This window comes from Hylobates moloch, unplaced genomic scaffold (genome assembly GCF_009828535.3).
Source record: "Hylobates moloch isolate HMO894 unplaced genomic scaffold, HMol_V3 SCAFFOLD_14, whole genome shotgun sequence".
NCBI classification, from domain to species: domain Eukaryota; kingdom Metazoa; phylum Chordata; class Mammalia; order Primates; family Hylobatidae; genus Hylobates; species Hylobates moloch.
Genome location: NW_026652289.1, coordinates 81,161,559 through 81,178,858, shown reverse-complemented (window position 1 = coordinate 81,178,858; position 17,300 = coordinate 81,161,559). Strand labels below are relative to the sequence as shown.

General features: G+C 38.9%; 1 protein-coding gene across 7 annotated transcripts in view; it reads right to left on the bottom strand.

Moving 5' to 3' along the window:
• FMN1 (formin 1) overlaps positions 1 to 17,300 on the bottom strand; it is a 434,114-nt gene that overhangs the window by 325,279 nt on the left and 91,535 nt on the right. For 6 of the 7 annotated variants that reach the window (XM_058428057.1, XM_058428056.1, XM_058428059.1 and 3 more), the window contains one exon: positions 3,288 to 3,463. The exons of the other annotated variant lie outside the window; for it this stretch is intronic. In XM_058428057.1, coding sequence (XP_058284040.1) covers positions 3,288 to 3,463 — 176 coding nt within the window. The remainder of the gene's footprint in view (positions 1 to 3,287; positions 3,464 to 17,300) is intronic. 7 annotated transcript variants of the gene reach the window in all.

The following is a 17,300-nucleotide window of genomic DNA, read 5'->3' as shown; positions in this document are numbered from 1 at the left end:
TATTTTTATATATCACACATATGTATTTATACATATATTCATATGCATAATTTATATATCATATATATGTAACATATAATATATAAATATATAAAACCCATAAAAGGATAGTTCAGGAAATAGACATTTTTCATCTAGTGATAAATATCAAAAACATAAAAATACTTATAGAAAAAAATCCACCTCCTAGAATTTTATCATAAGGAAATAGTCCTAAATAATGGGGGGGAAGGGTATAGGAAAAATTGTATTTGTGGTCACGCTATTTTATTTCCAAATAGTGGTCCTATTCCAAAACTGGAAACAACTAAAATATCCAATAACAGAGAAATAATTAAATAAATTTTGGCATATCATTTCGTGGAATATTAATTACTTAAAACACATCTATAACGAGCTTGCAACAGCCTGGATAAGCAGTGTTAATTGTTTGAAAAAGAGAGGAGGAGACCAGGTGCAGTGGCTCATGCCTGTAATCCCAGCACTTTGAGAGGCCGAGGCAGGCGGATCATGAGGTCAGGAGATCAAGACCATCCTGGCTAACACGGTGAAACCCCGTTTCTACTGAAAATACAAAAAATTATCTGGGCGTGGTGGCGGGTGCCTGTAATCCCAGCTACTCGGGAGGCTGAGGCAGGAGAATCGCTTGAACCCAGGAGGCGGAGGTTGCAGTGAGCCAAGATTATGCCACTGCGCTCCAGCCTGAGAGACAGAGCAAGACTCCATCTCAAAAAAAAAAAAACAAACAAAAAACAAAAAAAGGAGGTTATAAAATCCGGAATGCTTTTATGTTTTAAAAAAAACTCTCATTCAAAAACAAACCATACTTAGTGAAAAAATACAAAAAAAATTTATCAAATTGTAACAGCCGTCTTAGCTGCTAAGATTATGAGGTTTTTTTTTCACTGTAACTCTGTATTTCAAATTTTCTATAAGGATTGTGTAGGATTTTTATAATTGTAAAAAATTAAGTAATCATTTAATTTACAGAGGAAAAGGAAAACCAGAAATACACAGTTTAGCCAATTTTAAAAAACACATAAACACAGTATTTTTTAAAAACACAGAAGAAAAAGAAAGTAGCTTTTAAAAATCTACTTCTGCACTTTTACACTGTAGGCCTGCTGTTTGCGGCAAATGCAACTTAAAGTAATTGACCAACAGATGTCACTGTTACACTTCCTACTTTAAGCATATCTCTCAAGACGCACAACTTTACGTACGGGAACAAAACCAAAAACTTCACTAATTCTCATGTCATCTCCTGCAGGACTGCAGCTTTCTCAACTTCCAGCTTCATTTCTAAACCTCCTTTTGTAATATCTGGAATGTTGAATGCTGTTCTAAAATGACATACAGTGACCATGGTTTTATGGTATGAAAAATACAGGGTTCTCCTGCTCTTTGACTGCCACCCATGTGAACATCACAGACTTAACCCACACCCGTCAAACACATGGTTCCAGGTCTGAAAGTAATGAGCTGGAGAACACAAGATTGTCAATAGGCATTAAAGTTAACAGCTAAAAAAAGAAAAAGTGCTCCTTAGATTTCTGGTGCTCACCTCATCTGTGACAGGAAACTGGATGGGTAAAAAGGGATTGCACAGAATCACAATAATCTGGTCCATCCTATCAGGCCACCTAAATGTGGAATTAGGTGAACCCCAGCCCAGTGCTTTCTAAGGAGGAGTCAATACTTCTGTGTCAATGAAAACAAGAATGAATAAGAAAGGAGAAGGTAGCTGGATGTGGTGGCTCACGCCTGTAATCCAGCACCCTGGGAGGCCGAGGCAGGGAACATTTTGAGGTCAGGAGTTCGAGAACAGCCTGGCCAATATGGTGAAACCCCATCTCTACTAAAAATACAAAAATTAGCTGGGTGTGGTGGCTCACGCCTGTAAGCCCAGCTTCTCAGGAGGCTGAGGTGGGAGGATCGCTTGAACCTGGGAGGCAGAGGTTGCCAAGATCATGCCACTGCACTCCAGCCTGAGCAACAGAGCAAGACTCCATCTCAAAAAAACAAAACAAAACAAAACAACAACAGCAACAAAAAGAAAACAGAGAAGGCTATGTTTTTTTGAACTAAAAGTAGATCCATCATTTGATGCAGCAATCCAACTACTGGGTATCTACCCAGAGGAAAAGAAGTCATTATACGAAAAAGATACTTGCACATGCATGTTTATTAGCAGCACAATTTGCAATTGCAAAACTACAGAACCAGCCCAAATCCCCATGAATCAACGAGTGGATAAATAAAATGTGATATATATTTACATATATACATATACATATATACACATATATACACTTATACACATATATACATATATACACACACACATATATACATATACCATGGAATACTACTCGGCCATAGAAAGGAATGAAATAATGCCATTTGCAGCAACCTGGGTAAAATCGGAGACTATTATTCTAAGTGAAGTAACTCAGGAATGGAAAACCAAACATTATATGTTCTCACTCATAAGTGGGAGCTAAGCTATGAGGACGCAAAGGCATCAGAATGATACAATGGACTTTGGGGACTTGAGGGAAAGGGTTGGGGGAAGCGAAGGATAAAAGACTACACACTGGGTACAGTGTACACTGCTCACATGACGGGTGCACCAAAATCTCAGTAATCCCCACTAAAGAACTGATTCATGTAACCAAACACCACCTGTTCTCCAAAAACCTATTGAAATTTTAAAAATTTAAAAAAAAGCTGCAGAGAGGTTATTAAAAGTGAACAAAAACTTTAAAAAAGAGAAAGGAGGTGATTATGTTTTTTAAATGCATCATCCTATATTCCGCAGATTTTCTGCCAACCTAGTCACCTGTTATTTCAGCAGCTGGAGAGAAAGGTTCATGAATATGGAAGGAAGGCAGGGTATTTGGATTTCACTTGAGAATCCAGAGCATATCAGTTGGCTTTACATACACTATTGACAAATTTTTAGTAAAAAGATATTAAGAAGTGACTCGCAACCAGTGGGTACTTCCACAATGAGAGATTTAGGCTGCAAAGCGAATGAACAGAGTGCTCTGAAAACACTCAGGTAAATGACAAACACAGTCGCTTACAGACAAGTTGCTACTTTCTAGTGTACAAATTTCAGATCACCAAGATGCATCTTGATTTTCTGCAGCCCACTGAATTTTTTAAACAATGATCCATACATTAAATGCAACTTTATATACACAATTTACATTAAATACGTATTAAATGAGCCTCTGTTCACCACAAGGAACCACAGCACAATCACAAAGATTTCTACTTACATGGAGATCCAAGTACAACTCACTCCTGTTCGACTTCTCCCTTTCCTCATGAAGCAAAAATGGACAGGCTGGTCCCGCTCTGTAGCCCAGAACCCATGCACCTCCATCTCTGTTGGGAAGGTCTTTAGGTGTCTGCTCATTGAAGCCATCCCAGGGAAAGCCCTCAGAGGAGATACCTAAACAAACACAGAGAAGGCCATCAGTGACATGGCAGCCAAATAAATAAATAAATAAAGCCATATTTGGGGATCTCCTACATAGACTTCTGCATACTAGCTCTTACTTTGCTTTCTAAGTTATATTTTTAAGAGACTGCTTTCCTTCCAAAGTATTTCTCCCGACAATTGCTAGATCACACCAACAAAAATTTACAACATATGCCCTCATGCCCAATTTGAAAAGGTAAGTCTATTGGCTGTACTCTGTGCCCCATATTCTTGCTTACAGGTTGCATGGGTTATTCTATCTCAGAATGAAATCAGAGGAGCTGGGGGACAGAAGTCAGGAGGTCTGGCCTGCTGGCTTTCCTACGGTTCCTAAACGGTGTCATCTGCGCCAAGTCACTAATGTGTGTGTTCTCCAGGGCAGGAACTGTGCCTTGTTCATCTTCATTTCTGGAAACAGAATCATTATGCATGGTGCATACTGGACTTGGGTCAGTTTGTTGAATGAGTGAGTAGTGCATGAGAAACCTATTTGGGATTCGCTTTCGTCATCTCTAGAATCAAAGGTATTAGTCCAGCTTATTCTAACCTAAACGGTAGGCAAGTAATAATAGTATGATAATCATTAACTATGTGCCAGACACTGTTTTTAGCTCTGTTCAATTTTTATGACAACATATAGTTAGGTATCATTAGTGTTCTCATTTTAAATGGGGAAACTGAAGTACAAAGAAGTTAAGCAATTTGCTTAAAATCATAAAATCAGTAAATGGTTAAGCTAGGACTTGAACCCAGGCAGTTAAACAATAGAGGGCGGTGCTTTTAATGACTACACTATGGCCTCTGCCTGACATTCTATTCTTAAGATGGCAATATGTGTTCTACAACAAAAGGATTTTACGGTCAAGTAAGTGTGAGAAAAGGTACACACTGTATCTCTTAAAGAACCATGATTCATGCTAGCATATTAAAGACCTTGGGATGTCCTTTAGTATAGAAAACCTAATTCTATATAACAGCGTTTTCCAACCTTATTTGACCACAGAATCCATTTAAAGGGACACCTGCTAAACATGTCACAAGCCACTTAATGTTGTACTGGAATATAGTTTGGAAAATACCAGATTAGATCACTTCTAATGTTTCATATAGCACTCAAGTTCCTAGTCCTCTTTTAATTCCTGGTAAGCAACCTTGGCAAAATTTTAAGCAACTAGGCAGAAGTTAAAGGTTTAGGCTCAGTGTATTTTGCAATAGAGATCACTGTTGAATATATGATAGAGTGTTTATTACACATAATCCCTGTAAGAGTCTATTTGGCAGTCACCCAAAGCCAACCAATGGCTTCTACCATGCTGAAACCTGACTTACACGAACCTAGAGCTGAGAGTAAGTCACCTCAAAAAGGAAGTGCGAGATAGCATGCTTATATTAGAGTAGCATTTTAGAAGGAAGAAAATTTGAAAACAGCTAAGGTTTGGCTGTTGTTTGCCAGTTTGGCTTATTAGTTTTCAATCACACTTCGGAGCGAAAAATGATGCAGGGCACAGTGTGTCTACAGTTGCCCTCTAGCAGGCTGTTCACCTTTCTGCAGCCACTGAGAAAAATTAGAGTCCAGGGCTTCCCCAGTCTATGCTCACCCCTGCAAACACAGTCGTCTAGAAGAGTATACCCAGGCTCTTCCTTGATCTGGGCCAGATGCCTTAGAACAAGAGCCGCCTTTCCAGTCAATCCCCTTGCTACCCACTGTCTACAGACAGTCTTCTGGGCTTTCATTTAGAGTCTCATGTGCTTTGGAGTGAACCACTTCTAGTTTCAAGACATAGGAAAGAACTAATGCCTAAAGGAAACTCAGGGAGAAGGCACTCTGCTTAGCACCTTTGCTTTATGCTCACATTGACTCTGAGGAAGATAATACTGCTTATATTTTAAGAGATGAAGAAATTAAAGCTCAGACCTCCTTTAACTTCTATTTATATGGCTCATCCTCCTCCTGGACTATTTCTGTTCACCTTTGGCATAAATCTTTTAAAATTTACAGTATACTCTCACTGTACTACCTCATCTTCCAAGATGTATTGGTTACTAATCACATCCCTCATTTTAAATCCCTCCACCTTTCATTTTTCTTTTGAAGTAGCTGCTGGCTTTGGGTAAAGTTTGCACAGAATAATAAAACAATATAAAACATAATATATATAATATATATCACAAAACACAATGTACAACACCTGAGGTGAGACATCTGTATCATCAGAGGCACATTGTCTGGTGAGTGTAAGTTCATCATTTAGGTACAAGAGAGTGAAACATTCCCATGACAACAAGGATTTGGGGTCCTTGATGAAACACACATGCATGCATATTTATGCAAACACACATGCAAACCCCTCACACACCTGCAGTGGCTATCCAATACTGCATTAATGAGGTGAGGTGTGCAATCCAATTCACTCTCTATGCAGAGGAAAAACAATGTCAAGGTGAAAGTTATCTTCTTTCTGGAAATGGTTTTAAAGAGTTAATTTCTAATACCTAAGGTTTAACCAGACAATATCCCTATGAAGGAAACATGCAAGGTAAAAACCATGATGCATAATAATTTTGGCAAGAATCATTTGGACAGAAAAGGACCATAAGTAACATAAAACTGAAAATAAGTAACATAAAACCATATTATTCTCAAAAGTCTGACAAAGTAGGTTAGGACAAATGACAAAGTCAACATTCTGACGACCATAATGTATTTATAAAATAATTTTGGAATGGAGAGTTTTAACAATACAAACAACTTTTTTAGTCAAAAAGCACGTCTGTATTTATTAAAATGGGTAATACCCAAACTAGTCTCTCCAGCTGAATAAATTTAATAAAAAGAGAAGAAAATCATCCGAAATTAGATAAATATCTTCTGTCAAAACAGTCAACTGTCATTTAATTTTCTGACACAAATAGATTTGGGGGTGTTAGATCTTTAGAGAATATTTTGTGAAAAACTGAATCAGTCTTATCAGTTTAAACATGTGTCTGTCCCTTTCATGTGCATACTACAAACCTGTTTTGTACTCAGTATTATTTTGTTTCTCAAAGACACTTCAACAGTTTGATCGATCACACATACACACACAGGTTATTTGTACAGCTGACCACAGTTAATACAACGAACAGCACAGTCACAGTAAAAGTAGGATGACTTACCTTGGAACCACTTTGAAAGTCTGTGCTTTTCAAAACCATTCACATGATGAGCTGCACTTCCTGATGCTAACCTACAACATCAGACTGAGGTTTTGCTGTCAATTATCAAAACAACAGAAGGAGACAGAATGGAAAGGTAATAATATGCCATTTAAAACAGGAGGCAGTGTCCACAACTCATCTTTCCAAAACGGAATCAGTCTGTCTAGCAGGAGTACATTGGATTATTGTTCCCACTGTTTCACTCCCTCCCTGCAATATGATCAGGCACCCATGGCCTTTTCTGGTATATTTCCCCTACCACATGACTTGCTTTGGCCATCTAATGTCAACAATGTGACAGTGTTCTAATCAAGGCCTTAAGACACACGGTGTGTTTTCATGCCCCACCCTGTGCTTCTGCCCTCACCATGAGACGAACATGGTCCTCGGGAGCTTCGAATGAGACATGGAACGTCTGACCCAGGCACAGTTCTGCAAGCCTAGAGCCAAGCTCAGTCAAACCCACGCCCAATCGAGTGAACCTTAGCCAACTCCCAGGCCAGTGCGTAAAAACAATACATATTTACTATAAGCCATTGAGATTTGGGGCCTATTTGTTGAAATAGTTGCCTCATACACTATCATGTCTGCTCCCGCTAGAAGCACTGTAATTATTAAAGACATTAAACCTTTTCAGCTGAGGGCTTAAACACAACAGTGTTTTTATTTTGTAAGTTGTACTGAAAAAAATTATTCAATGTACTGCAAGGATTTGAAAAATCAAGTGAAAACTCATGGCACACCCATTTACTCATTCATACCAAGATTCATGCACAAACTACATTTTATTAAAAAGTTATTTACCAGATACTGTCTTTAATCATCTAAAGAATATACATATAAAAATATACCAATTTCCTAAAGGAAATTGTGAACATACTATATAACCAGCAGATCCTGACAAAAGTCTGTAGGGGACAAAATTCCAGTGACTTTTAGGCTGTTTCCTCTAATTCTCCCATCATACCAAGCCCTCACTTGACAGCAATGATGAAGTGGTTATGCATCCAAAAAGAAGAGAAAAAACAAAAACCCTAAGCTTAAAACTCTCCTGAGTTTTAGCTCCTGTGCTGTAGTACCCAAGGCCATTCATCATACTTGACATAAAATAAACCCTATGAGGTGAAGTTTTCTCAGGTGTGAATATCAGAACTGATATGTACAGGTAGACAGGTTGTCTTCCATTATGTTATTCAAACGTGTACTTACAAGCAAGAAAGACAGCAATCTAGATGTACAGCTAATGGAAAGTGACACTGCTAAGTGCTTGTGGAGTGGGTGTGTGGCTGTGTGTGTAATCACTCATGTCTGTATCTAGGAAGACAGAGCTGTGGCAAAAGTATAGTCTCATGGCTGGTATCTGTCAATTAGAGATCAATGCTCACTAATGCAGCTGCCCCCATTTTCATCCTCAGCAGTGTTAAATGACACAATGTCACCAAACCAGCTAGGCAGATACAATTCTGAGAAGGTGTGGTATCTATCCACCCCAGCTTCTAACTCCTCACTGGAAGTATGTGGGGAGAGAAGCGATGAATGAGCAAAGATGGACAGGCAGAAGGTGTGGCCAGGCAGAGAAAGGCTGATGGCAAATCAGAAAGTAGCAGAGAGTGGGGAGCAAGCTCTGTCAGTCTGAGCATCGATGAGGAAAGCATCCATAGCCATCAGGCAACTGCAATGTAGTTTGCGTTTCTAAAATCATGCTTAAATTCAAATAAAATAAAACAAAACTTACAGTTGGAAGGAATCTTGTATCTCTCCCCACCTACATGCTCATTTTACAGTTGAGAGAACCAAAACCCATGAAGATTGCAGTATTTCCAACATGCCCAGCTAGCAGCAAAGGCAGAACTAAAATCTAAGTTCTTTATGCTATTTAGAGAAAGATATTATTGCCAGTCTCCAGACGAGAATATTGAGGGCTGACAGAGAAGTAGATGTGAACAAGTTAAGAGCATGGGTACAGGGCTTTAACATGTGGGCTACATTCCTGGCTGTGACCTTTACTAATTGTTTGACCTTGGTGAAGTTACCAAAACTCCCTGAGTCTTTTTTCCCTCATCAATAAAATGAGGATAATAAGAATATGCCTAATATTGAACTAGGCTCACAATTATTTTCTTTCAGAAGACTTTTCCTGGGCTGGGGGGATAGATAGATTTGATGGGAGAAGCAAATAATTTCCTGCTTTAAGTAAAGAAATCTATATACAATGAGGGCTTATCCAACATCACACAGTCATGTGAAAGGCTTTTTTTTTTTGTCAGAGAAGATAAGGAGAACAACAATAAAGCTTATAAGAATTCAGTTGCACTCTAGTGCAGCAGATCCTAAATCTGTTCATGTTCCAAAAATAGAATTCACGTCATCAAATGCAACAGCTCCAAGTAAGTGGCTGATCATCTCTGGAAACAACAGCTCCTCAGGGTCATTCATAGATACCCTATGATACTCCTTCCCAGAAAGTCAAACATAGGAACCTAGAGCCATGAATGGAACTATTTATAATCATGGCTTTAAGTGACATAGCATTTTAAGGAGGTATATAAATATCTCTTATGATTATTGTATTAACCTCCTTCCACGGTTTTCTCCTGTGAAGAATACTAGTTGAGGGGTGTTTATTACTCAGGCTAGGAAACTTATTTGTGGCCACAGTTACACTGGATATTTTAACACTTGAAAAACGGGCACAAATGATGCTGACAATGGATAGAGCACCTAGGTAAGGTCTGATGCAGAAAAGATCAAGGAAAGAACAAATTTAGGAGGTTGTAAGATTCACTGAGACATTAAAAGCCTCTGTCTACTCTCAGATGATAAATGCTCAAAACATTAGATGTTAGTACTTCAAATACTTAAGTGATCAAAAAGTTTTAGTATGTTTGGTTATAAAGAATATGACCAGGTGCAGTGGCCCACCCCTGTAATTCCAGCACTTTGGGAGGCTGAGGTGGGCAGATCACTTGAGGTCAGGAGTTTGAGACCAGCCTGGCCAACATGGCGAAACCCCATCTCTACTGAAAATACAAAAAGTAGCTGGGTGTGGTGGGAGGTGCCTGTAATCTCAGTTACTTGGAAGGCTGAGGCACAAGAATTGCTTGAACCCGGGAGGCAGAGGTTGCAATGAGCCGGAGATTGTGCCACTGCACTCCAGCCTGGGCAACAGAGTAAGACTGTCTCAAAAAAAAAAAAAGAAAGAAAGAAAGAAGAAAGAATATACTTGATTGTTAACAAAAAACATGTATATATATTTTTGAGATGGAGTCTCACTGTGTCACCCAGGCTGGAGTGCAGTGGCATGATTACAACTCACTGTAGCCTTGGCCTCCTGTGCTCAGCAATCCTCCTGCCTCGGCCTCCCAAGTAGCTGGGACAACAGGTGTGCACTGCCACACAAGGCTAGTTTTTAATTTATTTTGTAGAGATAGGCTCTTGCTGTGTTGCCCAGGCTGGTCTCAAACTCCTGGCCTCAAGTGATCCTACCACCTTGGCCTTCCAAAGTGCTGCAACTACAGGCATGAGCCATTGTGCCTGGCCCCAAAAATATTATTGAAGAATCAGAATACAAAAAAAAGTCATATGGCATTCATTATAAGTAAATTTAAATAATATTTTCCCTTTTATGTCACATTATTCCAATTATTATGAGGATGGTTGCACCAGTGGGAAATCCAACTCTTGAAGACATACGATATAATTACTGGTTGTCTTAACAGCTAAGGAAGTAAAGTAGAGAAAAAACCACAAAATACTAAGCCCTGGATTATAAAATATATAATAAATGATTTTTTTAAAACTTCCTTTCCAAAAAGAAATGATCCTAGGAAACTCACAAAAAGGAATACACATAACAAGATAAATACAAAAAAAAGAAGGCACATTTACCATTATTAAATGTGATGGAGCATACACAATACAATTAAGAGACTGAGAATACAATATGGCTCTGAGTGTCCTTGCAACATAGTGAGAATGAAAGGGCATTCTTTATTTCATTCCTATCATCAAAAGGAGAAACAAGCTGATCCCTGACGGCTGACAAAGGTTTTGGTGATACAAAATTCTGAGAAAACCAGCTGTATAATCTACTTAGTTCCCACCTTAGCCTTAGCTCCATCCCAGGTGTTTGGTCTAATAATTATCTTTACACAGTATTGCTGCCAGCACTAGAGCCAATAAGGCTGGTCTAGTCATCTGTCAATAATCTTTGCCCTTCTAACCAGAAAAGTTTGGATATTACCTTGATTGCCCAATGATTTGGAATTAAAGTGATGAACTCTTCATCAGAGCTGCTAAGAAATGGCCTCTATAACACATCCAGATTCGTAAATTGCCACCTTTTGCGTGAGTGTCTTAGGCACCAGAGATTTCCTATCTCCCTTCTTCCACCAGTCATTAGTAGTGAGGAGTAGTCCTGCACTTTACCCCAGCACCGGATTTATCACTTTCTCTCCCAACAAATCTACTTTTTCCTTTTTTTTTTTTTTTTTTAGACAGGGTCTCACTATATCATCTAGGCTGGAGTGCTGTGGTGTGATCCTGGATCACTGCAGCCTCGACCTCCCAGGCTCAAGTGACAAGTGATCTTCCCACCTCAGCCTCCCAAGTAGCTGGGACCACATGCACCACCATGCGCAGCTAATTTATTTTTTTATCTTTGTATTTTGGTTTTACCATGTTGCCCAGGCTAGTATCGAACCCCTAGGCTAAAGCAATCCGCCAGCCTTGGCTTTCCAAAGTGCTGGGATTACAGGCGTGAGCCAACTAGCCTCGCCGCCCCGTTTTTATTTACACATACTTCAGACTGGTTGATAATGTCCCATAGGTCACGGGCTCTGGTAATTATTTTCAGTCCAGAAATCACCTCTCAGTAGAAAGCGTAGGTAGCCGGGCACAGTGGCTCATGCCTGTAATCCCAGCACTTTGGGAGGCTGAGGTGGGTGGCTCACTTAAGCTCAGGAGTTCAAGACCAGCCTTAGTGACATGGCGAAAACCATCTCTACTAAAAAAAACCACAAAAATCAGCCAGGCCTCGTGGCCTGCGCCTGTGGTCCCAGCTACTTGGGAGGCTGAGGTGGGAGGATCACTTGTCACTTCAGCCTGGGAGGTTGAGGCTGCAGCGAGCCAAGACCACACCACTGCACTACAGCCTGGATGACAGAGTGAGACCCTGCCTTAAAAAAAAAAGAGATGAGCTAAAAGGAGCAGGAAAATACTACTTAAAGAAGTAAGAAGTATTGGCTTCAATTTTCCAAATTTGAAGAAAATTATTAACCCACAGATCACAGTAGCTCAATGACTCCTCAGCAGGATAAATACAAAGAAAACTACAATAAATAAACTAGAAAATCAGTGATAAAAACACAATTATAAAAGCAGACAGGGAAAAAATATTATGTATAGAAAATTAAAGAATTACTAGACTTCTCAGAACATGCAGTCCAAAAGACAGTGGAATGACTTTAAAGTATTGAAACCACCTTAGGGAAAAACAGTGGGGAGGACGGCAGACAGAGGGATAAAGAGAGGACTTCCATAATGATAAAAGAGTCACTTCATCAAAAAGACATAACATGCCTACATTTTCTAATTTGTACCTAGCATTAATAACAGAACTTCAAAATACATGAAGCAAAACTATCAGAACTGAAATAATTACATAAATAGACAATTATATTTGGAGATGTCAATATTCCTTTCTTAGTAATTGCAACAGCTTGACAGAAAATCAGTAGGGATATAGAAAAACTAAACATTAACCATCAATTTTACCTGATATTTATAACACACTCCATTCAATAACTGTAGAATATGTATTTTTGCAAGTACATATGGAATTTATCAAAATAGATTGCACACTGGGCCACAAAACAAGTCTCAATAAATTTAAAAGGATCGAAATCATATGAAATATATTCATTGGCTACAGTGGAATTTAAATTAGGTACTGATAACAGAAAATTATTTGGAAAATCCCAAAAACTTGGAAATGAGACCATTCACTACAAAGTAACTCATAGGTCAAAGAAGAATCACAAAAGAAATTAGAAAATAGTTGGAACACAGCTAATTCAATAATCAGAGAGAAACTGACAGCCTTACTTCATGCTGAGTGACTGTCCTCCCCCAATATGGCTGATGGCATTTCTCCTCCAGACTGGGGGAGATGTCAGGCATAACTGATGCATGATTAACTCATAGCAAAGTGGATTTAGTGGCCACATGCTTCCTGAATGCTGAACGCTGAGGCCTGAGCTCCCACCTCCCCTCCCTAGGCTTCCAGAACACTTGTCTTCTTTAAAACTAGGCACACACTACAACACTATTCTGAGAGAAACATGACCAGCTCAAGAGAAAGAACTGGGAGACACTGACACAGGAGGTTCCTCAATCAATAGCCAGGCCTGATCACCCTACAGTGATGTTCAAATCCAGTATTCTTACACAGGCACTCAGGGCTTTCAGTTAGCTTTTTAGTCCCCATACCTCATGCAGGTAGACAACCAATGATTATGGGACAGCAGAGGAGAATTTCTAACATAAAGAGCAGGTGAAAGAGTAACAGGAGAATGAGGTTGTGTCACTGCATACCTGCTGAATCAAGATTTTGGAGATGGCTACTTTCTTCTACCACCACAGCTCTTACCACATGGCCCTTTTCCCTGCCTCTAGTTCTTGCCAGGTTCCTGTAAGACTCTCTCCTCCCTTTCCCCTTCAGGCCTAAGGTTGGTAAGGGCTTTCTGCTGTTGCCAGTTCCTTGGACGCTCACAAGCCCATGCTTGTTTTCTGGGGTCCTTCAATCTTGACACAATCTCTTCATTAAGTTATTTTCATTTTAAACTCTCTTGAATAGCCCAGGCATGGTGGCTCATGCCTATAATCCTAACACTTTGAGAAGCCGAGGCTGGTGGATTGCTTGAACCCAGGAGTTCAAGACCAGCTTGGGCAACATGGTGAAACCCCACCTACAAAACTCCATCTACAAAGAAATATAACCCAATCTACAAAAAAATTAGCCAGGGGGGGTGGTGCACACCTGTAGTCTCAGCTACTCTGGAGGCTGAGGTGGGATGATGCTTGAGCCTGGAAGGTCAAGGCCGCAGTGAGGCAAGATCGCGCTGTTGCACTTCAACCTGGGTGGCAGACTGAGACCCTGTCTCCAATAAGTAAATCAATCAATAAACAAATTCTTTCGAATGTACTGTGTGTCACGACTCTGACTGATACAATAATTGGCATCAGGAATTATGTTTATTCCTACCTTCTAGCACTTCTGTATGTATCACTAAGGCATCTAGGGTGATTGCTACATGATGCTCACCATGCCCAATTAGAATAATAGCAGCAATGTGATGGGCCAGTATAATCTTTTGTGAGCTATCAAGATGAGTAAACTCCTTTCAGAATGTATCATGAGAGAGAATAGGAAAATTGTCATAACCCTAAAAGAAGGCAGTGATGGTATAGTGCCGTTCTTTCCAGGATGAATTGATTGATGTGAAAGTAAAGCATTTGTAAATCAATAAATGCATATTAGATTTAGGGAGCTGTGTTGATATATTTAGTAGGGATACCATATCTAAAACAGCACCTGCAATTGGCATCCCCATTTATGTTTCCAATAATCCAGTCACTCTCTAAAAGTCATCTAGTTTTCTCACTAAACAAAAAGGAATTTAAGTGGGAATATGGTATGAGTTACCATTTCTGCATTTTTCCAAGCTTTGAGGCAGCATAAATCTCTGCAATTTCTCCAGCACATGCCTTTCTCCCAGAAGACACAGGTGTGGGACTCAAAAGAAGAGGTAAGACTGGCCCTTTTTACTATTATACCTAATAAATCATTTGCAGAACTTTTGCTTCCTGTCATTGCAACTTTGGGCTTGGTGGGTTTGGAGGTCTTCGTGTCCAAAAGAGGAATGCTTCCAGTAGGGAACTTAGCTATAGTTCCAGTAAACAGGAAGCTGAGAATGCTTCTTGGCCATTTTAGTTTCTTATACATTAGAGACACATTTATTTAGTTTTAGTGCCTAACAAAATGAATGTTTTTGGTAGAACAGAATATTTTGAACTGAGCCTAGAGTCTTAAACTTCCACAGTAAAAAAAGAAAAAATGGTAGGAAATATAAAACTGCACATTTGGAAAAATAATACAGTACACGAATGCCTCAATAAATGAATGTCCTCATCAATATTGAGATAACACAGGGAAGCTATTGTAAAACAAATGCACTCAAAGGTTTCTGGTAAAGCAGTAAACTGGTCTACAACTTTGAAAAGATATTTGGCAATATATATCTGAAACGGGGGTTGACACCTATGGCCCAAAGGCCAAATACAGCCTACTGCCTGTTTTGTACATTTTTACATTTTTAAAGGAGGAAAGGGAGGAGGAGGGGGACGGGTCAAGATGGGGAGAGGTAAAAAAAGGAAGAGAAGTAGCTGCAGCAACAGAGATCTTACGGCCCACAAAATCAAAAATATTTACTATTTGGTTTTACAGAAAAAGTTTTCCAACCACTGTCCTAAAATATTAAACATATTCATAGCCTTTAACCAATAAAAATCCACTTGTGTGAATCTATCCTTCTGTGAATTTAAGTAAATGGAGGCTAATCATAAAAAATAATCATCGTTGTCATTTGAGATCTATTATAAATATACAAGGTATCCACCAAAATACAATCTATGACAGAAAAAAGTGGGAAACAAAACACCATCGATTGTGATATAGTCATTACTGTGGAATATTATGTAATTATTTAAAATCATGTTTCCAAAGAATATGTAATACATAAAAAAATGTTCACAATACAACATCAAGTATTAAATACAATTTTTACCCTAATTTTAATATGTAAAAAAAAATCAAAATGTTAGCAACAAGTTTCTTCTTTATATTTTTCTGTACTTTCTACTGCTTTTTCAATGGACTTTCTAAATTTCATTTAGAAAATGAAGCAACTATTACTTATATAATCGGACAACAATAAAAATAAGTAAAAAGGTAGAAAATGGATTTGAACAAGCCTTAACCACCAAAGGATGGTAAAATATTGAAAATCATCTGTAAATTGAAGCTGCATATTGAGCCAAATCTGGCACTATCTGCCAATGATGTATTATTTCAAGATGTGCAAGTTGAGTATACTGGAGAAGGCTGGCAATGTGGTAAATTCAGTTAAGGGTATTCTAATTTCAAACTATACTTATCTACATAATCCTATAATCCAGGGGTGTCTAATCTTTCGGTTTCCCTGGGCCACACTGGAAGAATAATTGTCTTTAGCCACACATAAGATACACTAACACTAACAATAGCTGATGAGCTTAAGAAAAAAATCGCAAAAAATGTTTTAAGCAAAGTTTACGAATTTGTATGGGGTCACATTCAAAGCTGCCCTGGGACAGCAGTTGGACAGGCTTGCTGTAATTCTTCATGGTAATCCCTGCCCCCAACTCAAATCCCAGTCTGAAGCACAAAATAAATTCTATTTTAAACCAAAACTACAGCTATTTTTACCTGCCACTCTTTGGCAGCATGAGATTTAACAAGAGACTTTATGTTATTGTTTTAAATCCTATCCCATCGGTCCTATGATTATGACATTTCCCTTCTCATAGACCTTCAACAACCTCTTGTTGCATACAGAATAGAACCCAAATTCTTTGGTTGGATAGGGAGACCATTTATGCTTGGCTTTCACATATTCTTCCGAATCCTCATCTATAACCCCACATAGGTATCCCGGCTTCCAGCTGTACTGAGCTGCTTTCCATTCTTCATAATACACTTCCTTGTCTATTCACTTTATTTGGACTGACTGTATACAGGTATCTGAAAGACAAGTGCTACCCATCCTTCAGGACCCTCCTTAAATTTCAATTCCTCTACCAAGTTTACTTGTGTCTTCCAGACTGAGTTGATCTCCCCTTTTCTATTCTTTTGGGGGTACTTTGTACATGTATGATACTCCAGCATGTTACACTCTGTTATGTGCTAATTTATCTTATGTGTATCTGCTTTACCATAAAGCTGAGTCTTCAGAGGTTTTCCCCTGTATCAGGACCTGTGTGTTTGTAGGTATTACTGAGTAAGTTCCAGAAGCATTCATACTCAAATTCAAAGACATAATTTCCCCCTTAATTTTCAATGAAAGAAGGAGCTATCATTGAACTGAGAAGATGTGCTAGGGAGGGAAGAGATATAACTAGAGGAGTAAAACATTGGGGAGCAGGAAGATAAAAGTTTTCTTTCAAACTCCAAGGCTAGATTATTCTCATAAAACTGTATTTAAGTAAATGGAAGCTAGTGTTCCATCAGGTAGAAGGTGAATCCAGTCTTAAGTCACCCCTAAATGACCAGATTTCTTCTCTCCATCCTTCCTCATTCTTTCTTCTTTTCCTCTCTCCCTCCTTCTCCCTGTCTTCTCTCTCTTCTTGACAAGGAAAGATTGCACCATAAATTTAAATGATATTGGGTATTATGGAGACCACAATGGCAGGAAAAGTCCATGGAGTTTGCCTCGTGAGGTATATATGACCCATGAGCAAACACAAAGGAAATGATGTCTTTCCACTTTTTAATCCTTTCATAAACCTCCTA